Below are 20,050 nucleotides of genomic sequence, written 5' to 3' on the forward strand. Positions count from 1 at the left end.
GTTCTTCTGGTGTTTCTGCCAAGAATCCCATGTGATTTTTGCACACATCACTAGGTGCAGGTCCTCAAAAGTATTTACATACCTAAGTCCGGTTGGTTTTAATAAAAGTGAGATGCCTACATTCCTTTGAATATCCAAATCTTTACACTATGAGCCTCAGCTCTCACTCTGTATTTCACAGAGGCATGGTGCTGATATGCTGGTTTCCATTGCAGGGTGCTTGGATGCCATGGCTAGGGAGCATATTTGTACAATGCAGATTTTTTTTTTTAATTTAAAAATTAAATTTGACACCCCTAGAAACAGATGTCTGTATTTTCCTTTGTATGTGACACACTTGTGTATAAAATACACTTCCCCAAAAAGGGGATAAAATTGTGAGAAAAAGATATTAACATAAATTTGATTGAATTTTGACCAACTTTTGTTAAAAAGCCTTGGTGCATAGGACATGCTTTTCTTTTTCCATGGAAGAAAATAAACACCTCTTATACACTGAAAAATACAGTAATAGAACTGTTCAGAATTAGTTCCTGTATGTAATGCCAATACAGACGGCTTAACAAAGTGCAATACACAACATAAATTTACAAATTTACTTGTATGTAATAACAGAGATTAAAAAACCCTGAAAAATACAATATTGTGTTGAAAAGTGATCCATACTCACATTAAGAATGCCATGTCCAGTTTCTGGTTTCTTTACTATTCATTCCATCCAGGAGGAGCACACACCAATTGCAGATGCTTCCTCAGCCTGATTAAGGGTTTTTAAACCCAAAAGCTTGCTAAGAATTATTTTTCCAACTATTTAGTTGGTCTAATAAAAGATATCAGATTTACCCAAAGAACCTTGTCTGCCTATGTCTAGTTTTGGTCACTTTCACTTGAAATATAGTGATAGGGAGTTGGTGGGAATTCTATATAATGGCTGCATTTACACAAGACATTATACTCAAATTTAGAGCAAATTACTGTGAAGTAAACGTTACCATCTACATGTGCAGTACTTCTTACTGCGCAGTAATTCACCAAGATCGTGGAGCAGGGGCTGGGACCTCTCTGCTACTGGGGCAGGGAGACATTGTTCCTGCCTGGGCTGTGGTGGCAAGTAGGCAGCTTCCAGGCGTAGGGAGCAATCTCCCAGTTGTCTCCTGGTCCCATGCTCCCTGCAAGTCCCTGGGCTAGCCTCAGGGGGAGCTTAAAGCTCCCCCTGGCTGCTTCAGGTAGCCGGTGCAAGGCCAGTGGCAGCGGGAGCAGATTTCTGCCACTAGCAGTCAATCTGTTCCTGCATCCATGCACGTGTAGATGCCTGCCTGGGTCAGTTTACTCAACCCATGGGTCGTTACCCAAAAGTGGGTTGAAGAATATATGAAAGGGTCGCAAACAAATTTAAAAAATGGATTCTCTTTTAAAGGAAAAAAACATGGGAAACTGTGGCTTTTCTCTTACAAGCTGTCAGAGTTCCAGCCTGCAAGGGGTTGTTTGAGGCTGCTTGTGGCCCCTCCCCTGCCCCAAACACTCACCCCTGCCCCAAACACTGGGGTGCTAGGAACAGGGGGCACTGGGTAGGGAGTGAGGGGCACTGGGTTGAGACTGGCTGTTGATGTTTACAAATGCATCCTGGTACAAAAAAGGTTGAAAACCACTGCTTGTATAAACTGACCTGGGAGCATGAACGAGGGGCTGGAGGGGCACCATGGCAGAAAACAGGGACCACCCGCAGCTGCCGGCGGTGGTGTCAGCAGCAAGGGGGGACAGGTACGAGTGGTGACTGCCCAAAGAAGCTGCCAGCAGCTTTGGCAGCAGCCACCCCCTTGCCCTCCCTACACATCACCTATGCCTAGGAGTATTTGCATGTAGAGACCTGCCCGGTGAGAAGGATTTCACTTACAAAAGGGAAGAGAAGACATGATTGAGGCTAGTCAATTCCACTCTATCCTATGAAAATATTTCTCTTTTACAGGGTTTCATAGCAGGCAGCTTTGGGAACTGTGCCAGGCTTTGTTGGGAGAATAATGCCTTTGACTCATATAGGCAGGTACAATACAGCAGCCATGCTTGTCATACTCTGCAGTTATCCAGTTTTATGTTCCCTGGGGCTTCCTTACTAAACTTTGATCAAGACAGCTGTTTTCACAGGAGTTTTAAACTGTACAAAAGTTAATTTTATCTTGTGCTGAATTCCCTCCCAACCTCAGTCACCCACACTCTGTTAAGAGGGGAATTCAGGGCATATTTCTGTGTATAATTCACTTTTCACACTGCTTGAAAAGTCATCTTTAAAGTCAAGTATGATTGTTGTGGCACCCACAGGGCTGGATGGTAATCTCCAGTTACTATATCTCAGTGTGTGCACCGGCATATCTGGTATTAGAACTTGGCTCAGGGTCCTGGTAAGGATGTTTTATTTTTCCTGTGTCTTGTGCATCTGGTGCTGACCATTGTGGAAACAAGGATACAGGACTTCAGCTCTGATCCTGTATAGCTGCTCCTTTGTTCCCAAAGAGCTGTTTGCAGTAATGCCCTTGTACTTGTGCGTGGTCGAGTGAAAAAGGATAGATAATATCAGATTGACTTGCAAGGCCTAATTTTACAAAAGTGGAGATTCATGGTTTCTGAAGTGAGTGCTACTGTAAATGATCTACCACTGGCCTTGTTTCTGTGCAAGTCTGAAGTGTGAATTAAGACCTGAACTTTGATCATTCACTCTTCAAGTTTCTTTTCCTGGGTGGCTTTTAATTGGTCTTTCTGCTGGCTCTTTGTCAGGCATTTGCAGCTGTATAAGCTGCATGTAATGGGCTTTCTACTGCTGTTGCAAGAGGCAAGGATTTCTTAGGGTGATCTCTTTTGTTGGATCAACTGTGTCCTTAGGATAGAGTTAGACCAGCTTTCGAATGCAAAACATTCTTTGTTGGGTCTCTGATTGGAGGAAGCCAATCACTCTTGAGATGTGGACTGGTCATTCCCATGATTTGCATTTGTTTAAAAAAATGGTTTTATGTGGAAGCCTCTGAGTTGCAACATTTAAGCATCTGGAAAACAAGTACAGAAATCACATGATAAGAAATCTGCAGTTGTGAAAAGTTAAGGCTAGTGGCACTAACAGTATCCCTTTATTTTAAATATAAATATGAGAGAGAAATACCATACAGCCCTTAAGGGATGTTGATGTGTTTAACATGTTTAGTTCTCTCCTCTCATGAGTACAGAAGCTGCTGTATATTTTTTCTTTGTCAGTATAAGTTTAGTGGCATGAAGCCCTTCTCTTCTATTTGTTTTATTAATGTTGTACTATATAGCCAGTCTGTGACTAAAAACAGAGTTTATGCCTTGGCCCCCTGAGAGTTGTGGGTTCCCTCTATTCACACAATGTAGAAAATATTCTGTCTTGTGACCAGGAGCAGCTGACTCTCTTAAACAGGAAGCTTTTTTTTTTCCTTTTTGTAACTAATTCTCTACATAATAAAAGTGAAATTGTTAGAGACTAGAAAAGGCCACTTGTAATCTCTTGTTAGCTGAATGCTTTATTTCCACCTAATCAATCAGATATTACCAGGTTCAGGACCCAGACTTTGTCATCACTGTCATCTTTAAGCAGCTACTCGCAACAGAATACTTTCTGGCTGTTTAGAATGACAGACTAGAAGAGAGAGTAAATTTAAAAAATATTTTAATTAGAATTAAGGGAAATTGAATTATAATTGAATGTTAGCCTTAGGATGCAATGTGTCCTAATCAGACAGGTCTTAACTGCTACTGGCAAATAAAGTAAATAAAGGTGTTGGCCCCACAGCTGGTAACATTAGGATATTTCCACACACAAGATAGGATTTCAAACAGTATCTCAGTATCTCTGGGTAAATAACGCTTTTGTTCTGTTCCCCAGGACTGTGTTATTGATCCAACAAAATGTCCACCCAAAATGACAAGTGAGCATAGCTCAGGCCTGGCTCCCATCATGAACTCAGCAGACGTAATTGTAGACCACTCTTAAAAAAATATTGGGAGCTTGTGCTTGTGGAAAGGCTCAGGATTGAAATTACATGGAGATCTAGTCTGAGACCTGAGAGGACAGGGTTTCCAAGGCTAAACTGAGATTGTTGGCAAAAAGGCAAGGGAAAGAAGGAAGCAAGTGTACTGCTATGGCCTTGTTTTAAGTGGCTGTCTCTGTTGCGCCCCAGGGGAATATTGGTTGTGGGCCACCAAGCATCCAGCTCTGAAAAGAAGAGCTTAATATTATTTAAGGGCAGAGAGTGCAATCATTCTGTCTCTGACAGCTGGCTCTTGTGAATGAAGATTATCAGATGACTTTGAGGCCACACCCCACTCTGGTCATGAATGGAGTTGTGACAAACAGGTTCATAGATTCATAGATGTTAGGGTCAGAAGGGACCTCAATAGATCATCGAGTCCGACCCCCTGCATAAGCAGGAAAGAGTGCTGGGTCTAGATGACCCCAGCTAGATGCTCATCTAACCTCCTCTTGAAGACCCCCAGGGTAGGGGAGAGCACCACTTCCCTTGGGAGCCCGTTCCAGACCTTGGCCACTCGAACTGTGAAGAAGTTCTTCCTAATGTCCAATCTAAATCTGCTCTCTGCTAGCTTGTGGCCATTATTTCTGGTAACCCCTGGGGGCGCCTTGGTGAATAAATACTCACCAATTCCCTTCTGTGCCCCCGCGATGAATTTATAGGTGGCCACAAGGTCGCCTCTCAACCTTCTCTTGCGGAGGCTGAAAAGATCCAGTTTCTCTAGTCTCTCCTCGTAGGGCTTGGTCTGTAGGCCCTTAACCATACGAGTGGCCCTTCTCTGGACCCTCTCCAGGTTATCCGCATCCCTCTTGAATTGCGGAGGCCAGAATTGCACGCAGTACTCCAACTGCGGTCTGACCAGCGCCCGATAGAGGGGAAGTATCACCTCCTTGGACCTATTCGTCATGCATCTGCTGATGCACGATAAAGTGCCATTGGCTTTTTTGATGGCTTCGTCACACTGCCGACTCATGTTCATCTTGGAGTCCACTAGGACTCCAAGATCCCTTTCTACTTCCGTGCCACCCAGCAGGTCATTCCCTAGGCTGTAGGTGTGCTGGACATTTTTCCTCCCTAGGTGCAGCACTTTGCATTTCTCCTTGTTGAACTGCATCCTGTTGTTTTCTGCCCACTTGTCCAACCTGTCCAGATCTGCTTGCAGCTGTTCCCTGCCCTCCGACGTGTCCACTTCTCCCCATAGCTTTGTGTCATCTGCAAACTTGGACAGAGTACATTTCACTCCCTCGTCCAAGTCACTGATGAAGACATTAAAGAGTATCGGTCCAAGGACTGAACCCTGCGGGACCCCACTGCCCACACCCTTCCAGGTCGAAACCGACCCATCCACCACGACTCTCTGGGTGCGACCCTCTAGCCAATTCGCCACCCACCGGACTGTGTAGTCATCCAAGCCACAGCCTCTTAACTTGTTCACCAGTGTGGGGTGGGATACCGTATCGAAGGCCTTCCTGAAGTCTAAGTATACGACATCCACCCCTCCTCCTGTGTCCAGACATTTCGTAACCTGGTCATAGAAAGAAACTAGATTGGTCAGGCACGATCTGCCTGCTATGAACCCGTGCTGATTTCCCCTCAGCATAATTTGTCCTGCTGGGCTCTCACAAATGTGAGCCTTGATAATTTTTTCAAAGACTTTACCAAGGATGGAGGTGAGACTGACTGGCCTATAGTTGCCCGGGTCCTCCTTCCTCCCCTTCTTGAAAATGGGGACCACGTTAGCCCTTTTCCAGTCCTCCGGGACTTGGCCCGTGCGCCACGAGCTTTCAAATATTCCCGCCAGTGGCTCTGCAATGATGTCGGCCAGTGCCTTCAGCACCCTCGGATGGAGCTTATCCGGGCCTGCCGACTTAAAGGCATCCAGTTCTTCCAAGTGACTCTGCACCATCTCAGGGTCTACGCATGGAAGTCTGGTGCCTTGCTGCTGCCTCTCTACAACCCCAGTGAGAGACTTGTCGTGCCCCTCACTTAGGAACACTGAGGCAAAGAACTCGTTGAGGAGTTCAGCCTTGTCCCCTTGAGAATGGTGTTGTTTTGATCTTGGTCACATTACTGGGCATATTTCTGAGAAGTTGAAAGGCTGCCGAGATGAAGAGTCTTGGCTCTGTAAAAGGGCCAGAGTGGCCTTGGACCCTGAAAGTCCCATATCCACTAGGTGATGGATATCCCCCAGCTCAGGCAAAACAGAGAGTGCAAGGCTGCTTCCCAGCAAGACTTTGCAAGCCAGGGTTCAGGGTGACTGGGTTGTACTGGGTAGTTTGGGGGCAGGGGTATGCTGGGGCAGGAACACAGCACTGGAGGCTCTGGGGAGTGTTGCAGCTCATGCTGTGTCAGACTTATCTGGCCCTACAGGCTGGATGATTTGTGTGCAGCCGATCAATGGGCTGGATCAGGCCCACAGCCTGGTCCAGCCAGATCCAGCTTGCGTTCCAGAGTGGCTGGAGTGGGCATCAGCACATGTCTGCTACATGCCACATCTAGAACATGACAGAGTAGGTGCCACATCTCAGAGCAGGCACCGCATGTGATGCATGCAAGTAGTCTAGGACTGTGCTACATGCGGGACCCACTGTAGCCACATGGGGTTCACGCTGCATGCAGCACCTCATCTGGGTGGTCCAGGATACATTTTGGAGTGGGGACCTTGTGCAGTGTGGTCCTGGAGCAGGCACAGCGGGCACTGCCTGTGGCATGTAGGGCCATTCAGTGTACCCCATGTGCTGCCTATGGGTCTGCTTGAGACCCTCGGGCAGCACCAGGGGCCAGATAGGGCTCTGTGGGCTGGATATGACCCATGGGCCAGATGTTTGACACCCCTGCTGTAGGAGGGTACAGTAAAAGGGAGGCACTGAGTGTTACATTGAAGGCTATGCAGCTCCTAGAACAACTTAGCAGGGGGAAGTGTGAAAAAAGGACCTGAGGCCAGCATGTACCTTGCTACCTCTGTTTTGTAAGTTTAAGGACCCTGGCAGATGTTCAGTGGGATCTGAATCGCAATCCCAGCAATTGTACCTTCTCCCATGCTACATGTGTATGGCAGGAGGTGCGACTGTGGTAACAGATTCCAATCACACTATATTGCTAGCGCCCCCATGGCTGAGAGCACCAGTCAGCTGATCAGGCTCCCAACTATGAGAGCCCATCTGAGCCAAAGGCTCCATGTGCCTCTGGCTGGGAGCCCCTATCAGTTGATTGAGACTCCCAGGCACGAGAACGAAGCTGAACCCTCAGGGTGGCCACACGTTTAATTTATGACATGATAGGAATGAGTCATAAAGTTATGCATTTTTTCTGTAATAACTTTGTAGCTTATTTCCTGTTTTAACATGTGGCTGGGTTACTGTTTAAGAGGTCATTAAGTGGTTAATCATGTCTTAAGTGTAATATCTGCCAGGGGGCTAAGGCATAGCACAGGATGTTACCCAAGATGTTCTGCAACTTCTGTGCTAGAGATGTTTGCCCTTTTTACATGGGAAAGGATCAGAGCAAGGGCTCTACTTTGTCAACTTGACTGTTCTAAAACAGCTCTGCAAGCCTTTATAAATACTGTAAGTTCTGTGTTGTTGTCCGATTTCTCTAAAGCAGTGGTTTTCAGCCTTTTTTTATTTGCAGACCCCCAAAAAACTTTGGATAGAGGTGTGGACCCCTTTGAATTGTAAGTGTGGGTATTTACATTTTATTAATTGATCATAGTCATCTTTTGTCATCCCTTAGACATGGTCTGTGGACCCCCAGGGATCCGGGGACCACAGGCTGAAAACCACTGCTCTAAAGGGGTTGATTACATGCATACAAGGGTTACTTCTCATAAATACAAAAGAGGACACTGGCTTTCCCTCCCTGACAGCTGTTGGACTTCTCACCTTGATAAAATCACTGACACAAAGACAGTATGTCATGATCATGGTCAACACTCGAGACCTGTAGTTGATGACAGTCAGCTAGTGTATCTTTAAAACTAACTTGCAATGCCTACAGTAGGTTCCATGTCACACTGAGAATCGTGCTGGTTAACAATGTCTTCTCTGAGCCTAGATGTGGTCTAAAACAGTGGCTTTCAACCTCTGGCCAACAGGGCAAATCTGACCCGGGGCCCCCTATAGGTCTGGAAATTTGGTGGCGGGGGAGTGGTGGCAGCATTAATTGGAAATTGCAGCAATTAATGCTGTTACCACTCTACCACTGCCAAATTTCCAGACTTGTGGGGAACTTTGGGGGCTGGATGACAGCCCCATGCACGGGGTCATTCCACAGCCGGATCTGGTGCATGGGGCCAAGCTGGTACATTGGGTCATCTGTTGACTTTAATGAGTGGCAAACAGCTCCCAGTGATAACACTTTAAATATCTCAGTTCATAGATTCATAGATTGTAGAGTCGGAAGGGACCACAATGGATCATCGTGTCTGACCCCCTGCCCCTGGCAGGAAAGAGGACCAAGGTCAGATGACCCCAGCCAGGTGACTATCTAGCCTCTTCTTGAAGACCTCCAAGATAGGTGATAGCACCACCTCTCTTGGAAGCCCATTCCAGATCCTGGCCACCCTTACTGTGAAAAATGTCTTCCTAATATCTAACCTAAATCCACTCAACTAGTTTACACCCGTTATTCCTAGTCACTCCCTGGGGCGCCTTAGTAAACAGCGTGTCCCCTGTTCCCCGTTGACCTCCCCTAATAAATTTATAGGCGGCCACAAGATCTCCCCTCAGCCATCTCTTGTGAAGGCTGAAGAGATTCAGCTCTCTCAACCTCCTCCCATAGGGTCTATCACAAAGGCCACTGATCATGTGCATGGCCCTCCTCTGGATCCTCTCCAGATTCTCTGCTTCCCTCTTGAAGTGCAGCACCCAAAACTGGACACAGTACTCCAGCTGTGGCCTGACCAGTGCCACATAGAGGGGGAGCATCACCTCCTTTGATCTGTTAGTCATGCACCTGCTAATGCAGGACAAGGTGTGATTGGCCTTGTTGATGGCCTCATTACATTGCCGGCTCATGTTCGTCTTGGAGTCAATTATGACTCCAAAATCCCTCTCTGCCTCTGAGCTGCTTAGAAGGACACTCCCAAACCTATAGGTGTGCTGGGGATTCCTCCTTCCCAGGTGGAGTACCTTACATTTATCTTTATTAAATTGCATCCTATTTCTCTCTGCCCATTGATCCAACCTGTCCGGGTTGGCCTGAATCTGCTCCTTGCCTTCTGGTGTACTAACTTTGCCCCATAACTTGGTATCATCCGCGAACTTGGAGAGGGTGCTCTCCACGCCCTCATCCAAATCGCTGATGAAGATATTAAATAATATCGATCCAAGGACTGAACCCTGCGGGACCCCACTGCCCACCTCCCTCCAGGCTGAGAAGGAACCATCCACCACCACTCTCTGGGTGCGGTCCCTAAGCCAGTTGGCCACCCACCTGACCATGTAGGCGTCCACTCCACAGTCTGCTAGCTTCCCAATGAGGATAGGGTGCGAAACCGTGTCGAAGGCCTTCCTAAAGTCCAGGAAGATGACATCAGCCTCGGCTCCCGTGTCCAGGCAGTGTGTGACCTGGCTACAAGGTCTATCTTCTTCAAGTGGGCAGAAATTTTAATAACAAACTGCTATGGGCAGGGGCCCTCTATCCTTGTTCTCAAGGTAACATTAGATTTTTAATTCCTTTTGGCTAATTGAATAGTGTTTCCCCCATCACTCCCTACATCTCTTCTGGTATGAACCCACTGAAAAGAGTAGGGTCACTGAAGCCAGTGCAGTCTTTTGCATGAGATTCTTTTCAATGTAACGTTTGTAATTTTCCTCAACATTCCCACCCTAGTTTGTCAGTGATACTTTTCTTTCATTGACGCTGATGATAACAATAGTTTCTTTATAAGGTCATTTAATATTGTCACCTAACTCCTGCGGCCCAAGCACTCTGCTGGTGCCAGTTGGCTTTGTGAAGCTCACTGAAATTACACCAGCTGAGCAGACAGCCCATAAACTGCCCAGGACAAGGAATATTTCCTAGATTGCTTTTCCTTTAGTTGTTAAAGAGAACTGTGTGCTCAAGTAGGGATCCACCTTAAGCTAAATGCTCTCCCCTCCTGGTTATAGTCCTTTATAATTCTGCATAGTTAGTTGAAAAGGGGTGATAAAATATAAGGTAATAAACCATTTCTCAGAGCTACAGTATCATCTAAGAAGACATATGACAGGTGCTTAAAAAACATTAAAAATGAGAACACAGTGTACACTTATTACAGAAGGAAGCACTATGAAAATAGCTTCTTATAAAAAACCACCTACACTAGCCTTTATGCAGAAGTAAACTGCAGAACAGCATGAAATGATTCAGTCTCTGCCCTACCCTCAAATTTTGCCTCCTGACTATCTACACAGATGTTTTGCATGCTCTGAAAATCACCCTGAGACCAGGTTCCCTCAGCTGACCTGCACTTTTTTCAGTAAGATTTGCTTCTGCTTTTGGGACTCTTCATTTTTTCTGAGGGCAGAGTGGTCTATCCTTGAGTTGTTTCTCATGATCATGAGATTCTCATTTCATAATGCTTAGAAACTAATAAGGAGTGGGGAGTGGTCCCACTGTCTAGTAACACCTGAGTTTGTGTTGCATCCTGCATTTGTGCTGGTGCGTGGTGCTTAAACTTCTGAGCATGTCTCATGGCTCTTGGTACAGCTGTGAACTGGAGTGCTCATACAAGGAAATCACTTAGGACTGGGCAACATCCAGGTTTCAGGCCTCAGCCTTCCTTCTAACCAGCAACAAGGCCCAGATCCCAATCTAAGCAGTGACCTAGGCCAGATGCTGATGTTATTACATGCATCTGCTATTTTGGAAAGAGGCAGCTGACAAAGGGCATGAGGCATATGGAGGGCATTTCAGCATTGGATGGTCACCATTAAAAAGTGGCATCAGACTGTGGTAAGAAATGCAGTTATATTAATGATTACAAAATCTTGCAGTGTTGATTAGTGTTTCTGGAAATCACAGAATGGGTAGAGCTGTGTCATCCTGCTGACCTGGTCTGACTTCAGAACAGCATCTTCAGAACAGGTAGATTGCACTCAGCCTTTTCTTTCCAAAATAGCATATGCATCCAGCCATGGGGAGGGTGCACAGCCCAACCCCAATCCATCTACTAGGCTGCTCCCTGGTCCTCAGACATGTCTGAATCAGGGCCACTCTGCCCCACTGGCCCCAACCCAGGCATCCAGATTGGGTTTACTCTTCCCTGCCCCACCCTGCCCCTCCCTGTTGTGTGTCCAGATGGGGACTGCACTGCCCTGTTCCCCCAACCTGCATAACTGAATCGTCCCACAAGTGTCCAGATAGGGACAACCTGCACCTTGCTTTCACCACAGTGGATGGATTGGGGTTGGGCTGTGTACCCATCTCATGGCCAGATGGGGCCCTGCCATGGTGGCCCTACATGCCAGATTGAACCCACCAGCCAGATCTGGCCCACAGCTGGACTTGGTGCTGTCAATCTGGCCTGTAGAGTGAAAAGGTTGGATACCACTGCCATAGAACATTTCATGGTTGCCATATGCTGTATGGGTTTCACTTGTTCTCTCCTGAAGCAGGGGGTGTTGGTCCTCTACTGGAAGAGATAGCACAGATATGCCAGATCCCTTGGCTGGTTTGGAATGGGCTGTATGCCTGCATAACTCTCTATAACTATTACCTTCCAGGTAGTGCTCGGCTTCGTTTCCTGGTCCTGGTAACAGGATGTACGTCAGTGGGAAAAATCCTGGATGCCGAAGTATACAAAATCACTGGAACAGATTTCTGTCCTCTCCAGGAAGAAACCAAGGAAGAGGATCGTGTTACTGCCCTTAAAAAAATCTTGAACTCTGGGATGTTTTATTTCTCCTTGCCAAATGCAGGCTCAGACTTTGACCTGACTGTCCGGGCCCAGAAGCAGGGTGATAACAGCTATGAATCTGGTAACTCCTTCTTCTGGTTAGTACTGCACATTATATCAAAGTTTTTAGCTAACTTCACCTCTACCTCAATCATCTCAAACTCATTGGAGATGACTATAACTATGGATTTTAGCACAGTCACTTTTTGCTTAACTAACATTTTATTTTCTAGGGCATGTGCCATGGCAGATTTGTGTTAAATCAGGAACAAACAGAAAACATCTGTGTAATGTAATTAACATAATCTGCCTGAAAAAAGCAGTCTTAGTAATTGGAGTTTCTGGTTTTCTAGGAAGAAAAAAATATTTGCTATATTTACTGTCCACGGTACAAATATACATTTTTTTGCATGTAATCAGTGGTTTGCTCTGGTTAGTTTTCATTATTTATTTTTAAACCACACTGAACATGGTAGAATTTTATATTTGTCTACTCTCACAAAGCCTTAGCTGCATTCTATTATATATCCTAGTGCTTGAAAGTTTAAATTCTTTAATATTGCATAATGTGCCCTAGCTGTTTACGCTGAATGCGTCTATGGTAATCAATATATTTACAGCTCATGATAAGCAAATCTTTGTGTATATGCTAACTCTTGTAATATGTAGCCCTGCACTTGTTTTATTATACTGTACTTGGCATTTGTAAAACAAATGCAAAACTTCCAAGCTGGGATGAATGGAAAAGATACGTCCTTCCTGCACGGGCCCACTTTAAAGAAAAAGGAGTTTACTTTGTTTGCTCTTACCACTTATGATAGATACTACAATCTCCATTCTTTTTTAACGAATAGACAGTTACACAGGAAACAAAAATGTACTGGAAATAAAAGTTATATAACACTTGTGGAAAATAATACTTTGGCACACATACATCTGCATGTGCTGGTACAGTGTTAGAGACTTCTTGTGTCCCACAGTAGGTAAATATTAATAGCCAGGCAGGGTCATAATAGATGAGTAATAAGGGAGAGCAATTCAATTTGGTAAGTAATCTCTCTAGCTGGGATGTGATTTCACCTGATAAGTTCTGGTGTTTAAGTCAGAAGATGGGAATATAAAACCCAGTTTCACCTGCATTAATGTATGCTTTCCTCTTAGGAAAAAGTGCATGTGACACTTAGAGTAAATGAATTCTGATCCAGCAGGATACAAGAGCTAAGATGGAGGCCTATTTTTAATATAGAAGCAGTATGATATGAATGGTTGTTTAAAGGCTGTTTTCTGAGAGGAAAACTGTATTTAAAACTCAATGATTCACTTGCTCTCTGGATCAGTTTACTGCTGCTTGTTAGTCCATTGATGTAGAAGCCTTTTTTTTTTTTTGCTAAGGTGAATGGATGAAACATCCTTCCTGTATAATGAAAATTTCCCAAAATATTCAGTCTGAGTCAGACAACTGGCATTGATCATTTCAGCTCCACTGGTTAAAGTTAGGAAAAATTAAAAGCAATAAAAAGGAGAGGGTGGGGAAGTTATTTGAAAGTGTCAGGCAGCCTTCATTTTAGACACTGGCTATAATGTGTACTGCAACAAAGAATGCCTAATAAAGTTTGCCTTGCTGGGAGGATGCCCCTTTTGGGTAGAGGTAGTAGAGAAATGCAGTGCTTTTGTAGTTGTATTTAGCTATATTTTTATTAACAATAGGTAAACAAGCCTTTAGTTTTTCAGAGAAATGCTGTACTCTCTGAAGAGCAAATTGGTGGTGGGATTCCATCGGTATAGTCATCCTACTGGGGTTTTAGGGAACTGCCAGTGACACTGATGGGGAGGCGAGGTGTGCCTCAGAGCTACAGTCTCCGACTAGGTCTTATTTAGGTGAAGTTGACTAAAACAAAACGAGCCATAAAAAGAAAATAGCACCTTTATAAACCAGGTCAGATGTGTTGTCCAAATTGTGGATTTTAAAATAAGTCAGATTCCCTTTGTTCGGACAGAACTTTGTCATGTTTCTGGTCCAGTGCTTGGGAAATGTCCTCCAAAATTCCAGTAGGTTTGGTTGGAGTTCTTGAATAGGCCAGTCTGTAAGCAGCCCTGCTTGAAAGTGTTAGTTTGCAGTGTACTTCAGGAAAGAGTCTGTTAAAGATCGACATGTTTCTCAAGATCAGAAAAATAGGAAAAAGGGAATTTGGATTTGGAGGTGGATGAGGAGGGTCCCAGTCTTCCAGGCACACGAGCAACAGTATGGAGATGGTCACACTATTAAAACCAGCCAGCTTCTACAAATTCTGGCCATCACGTAAATTGTTAGTTATTTTTCTGGTTAAGTTGAGGTGAAATAAATAAATAAATAATGTCATCACATCACATCACATGCTTTTATTAGTAAAAGACATCTGTCTTGCATGCTTATTGAGTAATGCATCTACACACTGTTGAATTTTACAGGAACCAGCTACTACATGTGCCCTTTAAACACTACCAGGTGAACTGCTCAGACTGGCTACTGAAAGTGATCTGTGGTGTTGTGGACATCCGTACTGTTTATGCCTCTCACAAGAAGGCCAAAGCCTGCCTCATTTCCCGGATCAGCTGTGAGCGAGCGGGTGCCAGGTTTCACATACGAGGGGTCAATGATGATGGACACGTGTCTAACTTTGTTGAGACAGAGCAGGTAAATGCCTGAATGGATCCCACGGCCTTAAATAATTCAGTATGTTTGTGCATAAGTGGAGCACCTTGTACACCAAGAACTTGAGAAGGTCAGCAAGTATAGACAGTTTTATGCATAAAGTGTCTCTTCATTCTTTCCCATGGAACATTTCTTCACAGTCTGTTCTCTTTCTGGGCTTCTAGCTTCTTGGCACATGCACTTTGATTTATTCCCCAGTGTGAAATTCTTGGCTCTAATGTGACATCAGAATATAAATGTATATTTTTAAATGGGTTCAGAAATTCCTGTGTCTAGAGCACACTTGACTCATGAACTCAACACACAAACCACCAGGTTCTCAATATTTATTGAAACTGATCAACCAAGAGGTCAGTGTGTTACAAAAAGAAAAAAATATTTGAGAGTAAATTTCAGTCTCATTTGAAAGTACTTCTAAAAAACACACCTTTTCTAGCCTATAGAAGATGATACAAAAGTGGGTTTGTCAACAAGCTTTCCTAGCATTCACACAGTTTTCACCATCAGTAATGTGCTGTAACCTGTATCTTATCAGTTCCCCAAATTAAATAAATGATTTCAGAAAAAAAAAAAATTGCTAGTTTAATTCTGTTTATATTATCACCTTTGCTGGTTAAAAAAAAGCACTGGAGCTCAACAACCTGATATCTCCAATGGCAGATGAAATAAACACTTTTTACTCAGGTGTTCTTTCTGAGCAGGAAGCCAAGAAAGCAGCAACATTAGGGTTCTAAAGTAAGTGCATCTGTAAGGAAGAACACAGATAATTGAATAGGCAGTAGGGCTGTGTGAAGCTTCAGTCCCTGATCTGATTCTAGCGGAGATTTGGCCCGATTCAGAGGCCGAATCTCCAAATCCAAATCAAATCAGAGGATCCTTTAATCTTTCTGCATCAAATTGGAACCCTCCAAATCGATTCGGAGATTCGGATATAGACGCAGCTTTAAATGTTTTTTTCTACATACCTCTAGGTAGGAGGCAGCTCGTGAGTGCTGCGATGCTGAGGCTCATGGAGCGTCCCACAGAAGCGCAGGGGGCTCCCCAGTGCGCTCAGCAGCAGACCCGGAAGTGGACCAGAAGCACTTCCGGTTGACTTCCAGGTCCACCGGGGAGTGCGCTGCGGGGCCCCCACGCCTCCCCAGCTTGGCGACTGGTGCCTCCTGGGTCTGGGGGGAGGGCACTCAGGGTCCCCCCGCGGCAGATCGGTGAGTCAGGGGGACATGGGGGGGCCCTGCGCACTGGTATCTCGAGGTACGTAGAAAAAACTTTTAAAGCTGTGTCTGTCTCAATCACTGATTCTCCCAATCAGCACTGAATCTTCAGCTTCGGATTCAGCTGAATCAAATTAGGGACAGTGATCCAAATCAACGAATCGAATCACTGTCCCTGATTCGGATCAAATCAAATAGGGCCCGCTTCGCACACCCCTAATAAGCAGTAGCTTTCAGTGTGTGACAGAACTGCCACCCCTAGCCTGGGTCAGCAGATTTCAACATTTTTAGGGGCAAACATGCAACACTGAGCACCCAATTCAGAATTTGTTTGGGTTTTTTTTGGACAGTGCAAGTTAGATGCCAAAAGCTAGATGCACAATAGGACACCTAACTTCTCTCTGTGCATGTCTACATGTTCATTAATGAACTTTAGGTAATGTGTGTTACTTCTAGTATCTCCATTGTGAAGTACTAGAACTATGTGTTTCGCCTATTTTAATGTGCATTAGTGAAAGAGCACTGTTTTTTGTGACACTAATAGGCTAATGTGCATTAAAGTGCAAGTGTAGGCATGCCCCCTTAGTCCATCATTTAGGTACCACAGGCATGTACAGAATCCCTTCTTAGCTGATCCTAGACCCTGTAAATGTCAATGTTTCCATTGTTTGAGCTCCCTATTTTCTGCTGAGGGCTTTCACAGAACCACCTTAGTCTTGACACTGCCAAGATGTTCAGGGCCTAGCTCAGTCTTAAGACCCAGAGGATTAAAAAAACAACTGGTCCCTTACAGGGTGTAGGCAAGTCATTATGCTCAAAGCATAAAATAGTAAAAAGGGAAAGCCCTTTTTATATGCAGTAGCCTACTGGTTACAACATTCAGCTGGGATATGGCGGACCAGTCTCCCACCTCTCCAGCAAGTTTCCTAACCCCTGGTCTATAGGGTTTCTGAGGACAGGCTCTCCCTGCTTTCCCTATGGGGCAAGACACCTAAAATTTGAGATTTGAAAGACCTAAGTTCCCCATGTGAACCTAGGCTCTAGTGTATTGGAAAATAATTGTGTTTGGCTGCAGATTTGTGAGGAAAGCAAAAGTGGGGAGAGATGGCTGAAATGTGTGCCTTCTAAAGCCATACGTCCTAAACAGTGGGTGTCTCTACAATCTGGAAGCAGTTTACTCTTGAGTAAACTACTCAAGAGTAAATTCTTCCAGGCACATGTCTACACATGCAGGGACATGGGAGTAGAATTGCTGCTCCTAGCAGACTGCTCCCATCCCTGCAGCCCTGCAGCAGCCAACAGGAGCTCTAGGCTCTCACTGGGTGCTAGCCTAGGGGTCAGGAGACAGCTGTCCCCTGGCGGGGGCAAGGACATTTCTCCCTGCCCCTAGGAGCTGCCTGCTGCCATGGCGGGCTCTGCCACCAGAGCCCAGGCGGAGACAATGTCCCCCTACCCTAGCAGTAGGGAGCTCCCAGCTCACACTCCATGATCATAGGACCAGGGCTAAGAGCTCCTTATATCCCAGCTCAATCCCTGCAGTCACAGGGCTGACGCTGGGAGATAAATATCTCCCAGAGCCAGGCCCACGACCACAGAGCTGGTGCTGGGAGACAAGGATCTCCCAGCACTGGCCCTGCAACCATGGAGCTGGTGCTGGGAGATAAGGATCTCGCAACTCAGGTCCTGCAACTTCAGGACTCAGGCTGGGAGATAAAGGTGTCCCAGCCCAGGTTCCATGACCACAAGGCTCGGGCTGGGAGATAAAGATGCCCTGGTCCCATGACCGCAGGACCTGGACTGGGAGATAAGGTTCTCCCAGCACCAGCCCCATGACTGTGGAGCTGGCACTGGGAGATAAGGATCTTAGCTCAGGTCCCATGACCACAGGGCTCAGGCTGGGAGATGAGGACTGCCCAGTACCGGCCCTGCAACTGTGGAGCTGGCACTGGGAGATAAGGACCTTCCAGTCTTGGTCCTATGATTACAGATCTCCCAATCTGGGTCCATGACCATGGAGCTGGCACTGGGAGACATGGATTGCATAGCTGGGGCTGGTAGCTCTCTGCTGCTGGGGCTGGGGGACATTGTTCTCACCCAGGCTTGGGTGGCAGAGCCTACCCCAACAGCAGGCAGTGCCTGGGGGCAGGGAGCAATCTCCCACCCCCTGCTGCCCGGCTGACCGGGAGCACATTTACTGCTGGTCAGGCGTCTACATGTGCACGACTGCGCAGTTACTAATCACAAGTAAATTTGCTACTTGTATTTGCAGGTAGCAAATTTACTTGCAATTAGATCCAATTACTGCACAGTAATTATCTCTACCATGTAGTAAAGCGTCTCATGTAGACGTGCCTAGTGGTGGATAACTTTTTTGGCCAGAGTGTCACAAAGTAAGCCCTAACCCTTCCGCAAATGCCACTCTGATCCCTTTCTCTTGCCAGATCCATTGCTCTTCTATCTTCCCTACCCAATCTGTTGCTCTGCTATCTCCTCCTTGCCTTATTTTCATTGTTTACCGTTGTTCCTTGATCTGTTGCGTGGAAACATAGTGGTTGCACGTGCCACTTGTGTAAGTGTGCCACAGGTTGGTCACCCCTTCCTACGAGACTGCACCACATTAAGTGCAGCACTTTCTCCAATCTCACTAGAGTTATCAGGAGAAAGGGTGACTCAGTGGTAAAAGAATTTGCTGGGAGCCTGGCAAACACAGGTTCCATTCCTTGTCTTGCCACTGACACTTTGGGTGACTTCGAGCAACTCAGTTTCCTTCTGTGGGGCCCAAGGAGAAAGTGTGGAATCCAAGTGGAGGATGATGAAACTCTAGAAGCTGTATCAGATTACTTGTGCTCTGCAACTCTTCTAATGCCACTGATACCATTGCTTCATGTCACTTGTACAAATGTAATGAATGAATGACCAAAATTACTGGGAGGGGAGTGAACTTCTGTCTTTGTAGGGTAGGACTGGAAGGGCCTTGCCATTATAAAGAAAAAGGAGATACTGAGATGGGTTGTCAACTTTCAAATTTGTGATACTGCTTCCCAGCAGCACAGTTGCCAGTCTGCTATGAATCATAGAAAATTAAAGTTGGAAAGGACCTTGGGCGGTCATCTAGTCCAACTCCCACTATTTCTTGGTATTCCAGCCATTTCTGTCAGAGATGACTTAGCTTATTTGGTTATGCTCTTCCAGCATACTGTCCTGGAAATGATTCTCACACACATATAATGCTGATTTATCTCATGGCAAAAATAAATAAATAAATTTAAGTTCCTGATGGAACAGCAAAATGCTGATAGGTGACTGATGGTTGAAATGGATGGGATGTGTCTGGAGCTGCATGTTGTTCAAAGGATCTGTCATGCTTCCATTCCAGTTCAGCCACTAGTCATCTAGGAGCTGGAGGAGAAAAGGAACTGAAAACTAGAAAAGCAAAAGCCCCGAAAGCTTTTGGAAATGAGTACAGGGTTGAAGTGTCAATAAGTTTTTAAGATTTGAATAAGCTGATAACTATTGTAGCATTTGTTTTTAAAAAAAAGAAAAAAGCTCTTATCATGAATGATAATGTACATAATTTTTGCCAGATTGACTGTCCTAAGAAAATTAAATTGGGCTAACAGGATGCCTGATTTGAAGCAACTGCAGGTGCTTCCTCAGCCCAACGCAGGGTATTTGTACCCGAAACTTGCAAAAGAGAAATTTTCCAACTATTTGAGTTGGTCTAATAAAAGAGATCAGATTTACCCAAAGAACCTTGTCTGATTTGAAGCTGGCATCCACTTATACTTAGGAAGCAAAAGCCCTAGAGTAAACTCTCCTGCTTTCATAGTAGGCTACTGACTAATCGGCTGTGAGGTAATATCTTGGCTGAATAACATTTTGTTTCCATTTGCAACAGTTTGTACAGTATAATGGCATGCTGGCTCTGTGCTTTCCTGAATAAATAGCACCCTAGGATTCCAAAAAGGCAGGACTTTTCTCCCCTTTACAGTGAATTAGTTCTAACATTTTTCTGTTTTAAGAAGAGGAAGAAACAATTAGTTTTATCTCCAGGCAGCTGTTTCATGCATAGATGGTATTCTTTTGTCTCCCACTGAGTTAGCCTTGTGGCATTTCAGCTCTGCAATGAGTCATTTTTTGTGGGCTCACTTAACTGCTGTGACTCACTGTGCAGAAGGAGCAGGAGGGAGGAAAGCTAAGTATCTTGCTTGAGTTTTGCTTTTCAAAACCAAGC

At 45.2% G+C, this 20,050-nt stretch overlaps 1 protein-coding gene across 3 annotated transcripts in view; it reads left to right on the forward strand.

Annotated features, from left to right (window-relative positions):
• The window catches only part of SYNJ2 (synaptojanin 2), a 110,577-nt gene that overhangs the window by 31,194 nt on the left and 59,333 nt on the right, over positions 1-20,050 (forward strand). For all 3 annotated transcript variants that reach the window (XM_014596818.3, XM_014596819.3, XM_019479800.2), the window contains exons 3-4: positions 11,741-12,011; positions 14,362-14,587. In XM_014596818.3, the coding sequence (XP_014452304.2) occupies positions 11,741-12,011; positions 14,362-14,587 (497 nt within the window). The remainder of the gene's footprint in view (positions 1-11,740; positions 12,012-14,361; positions 14,588-20,050) is intronic.

Source organism: Alligator mississippiensis, chromosome 1 (assembly GCF_030867095.1).
Source record: "Alligator mississippiensis isolate rAllMis1 chromosome 1, rAllMis1, whole genome shotgun sequence".
Lineage (NCBI taxonomy): Eukaryota > Metazoa > Chordata > Crocodylia > Alligatoridae > Alligator > Alligator mississippiensis.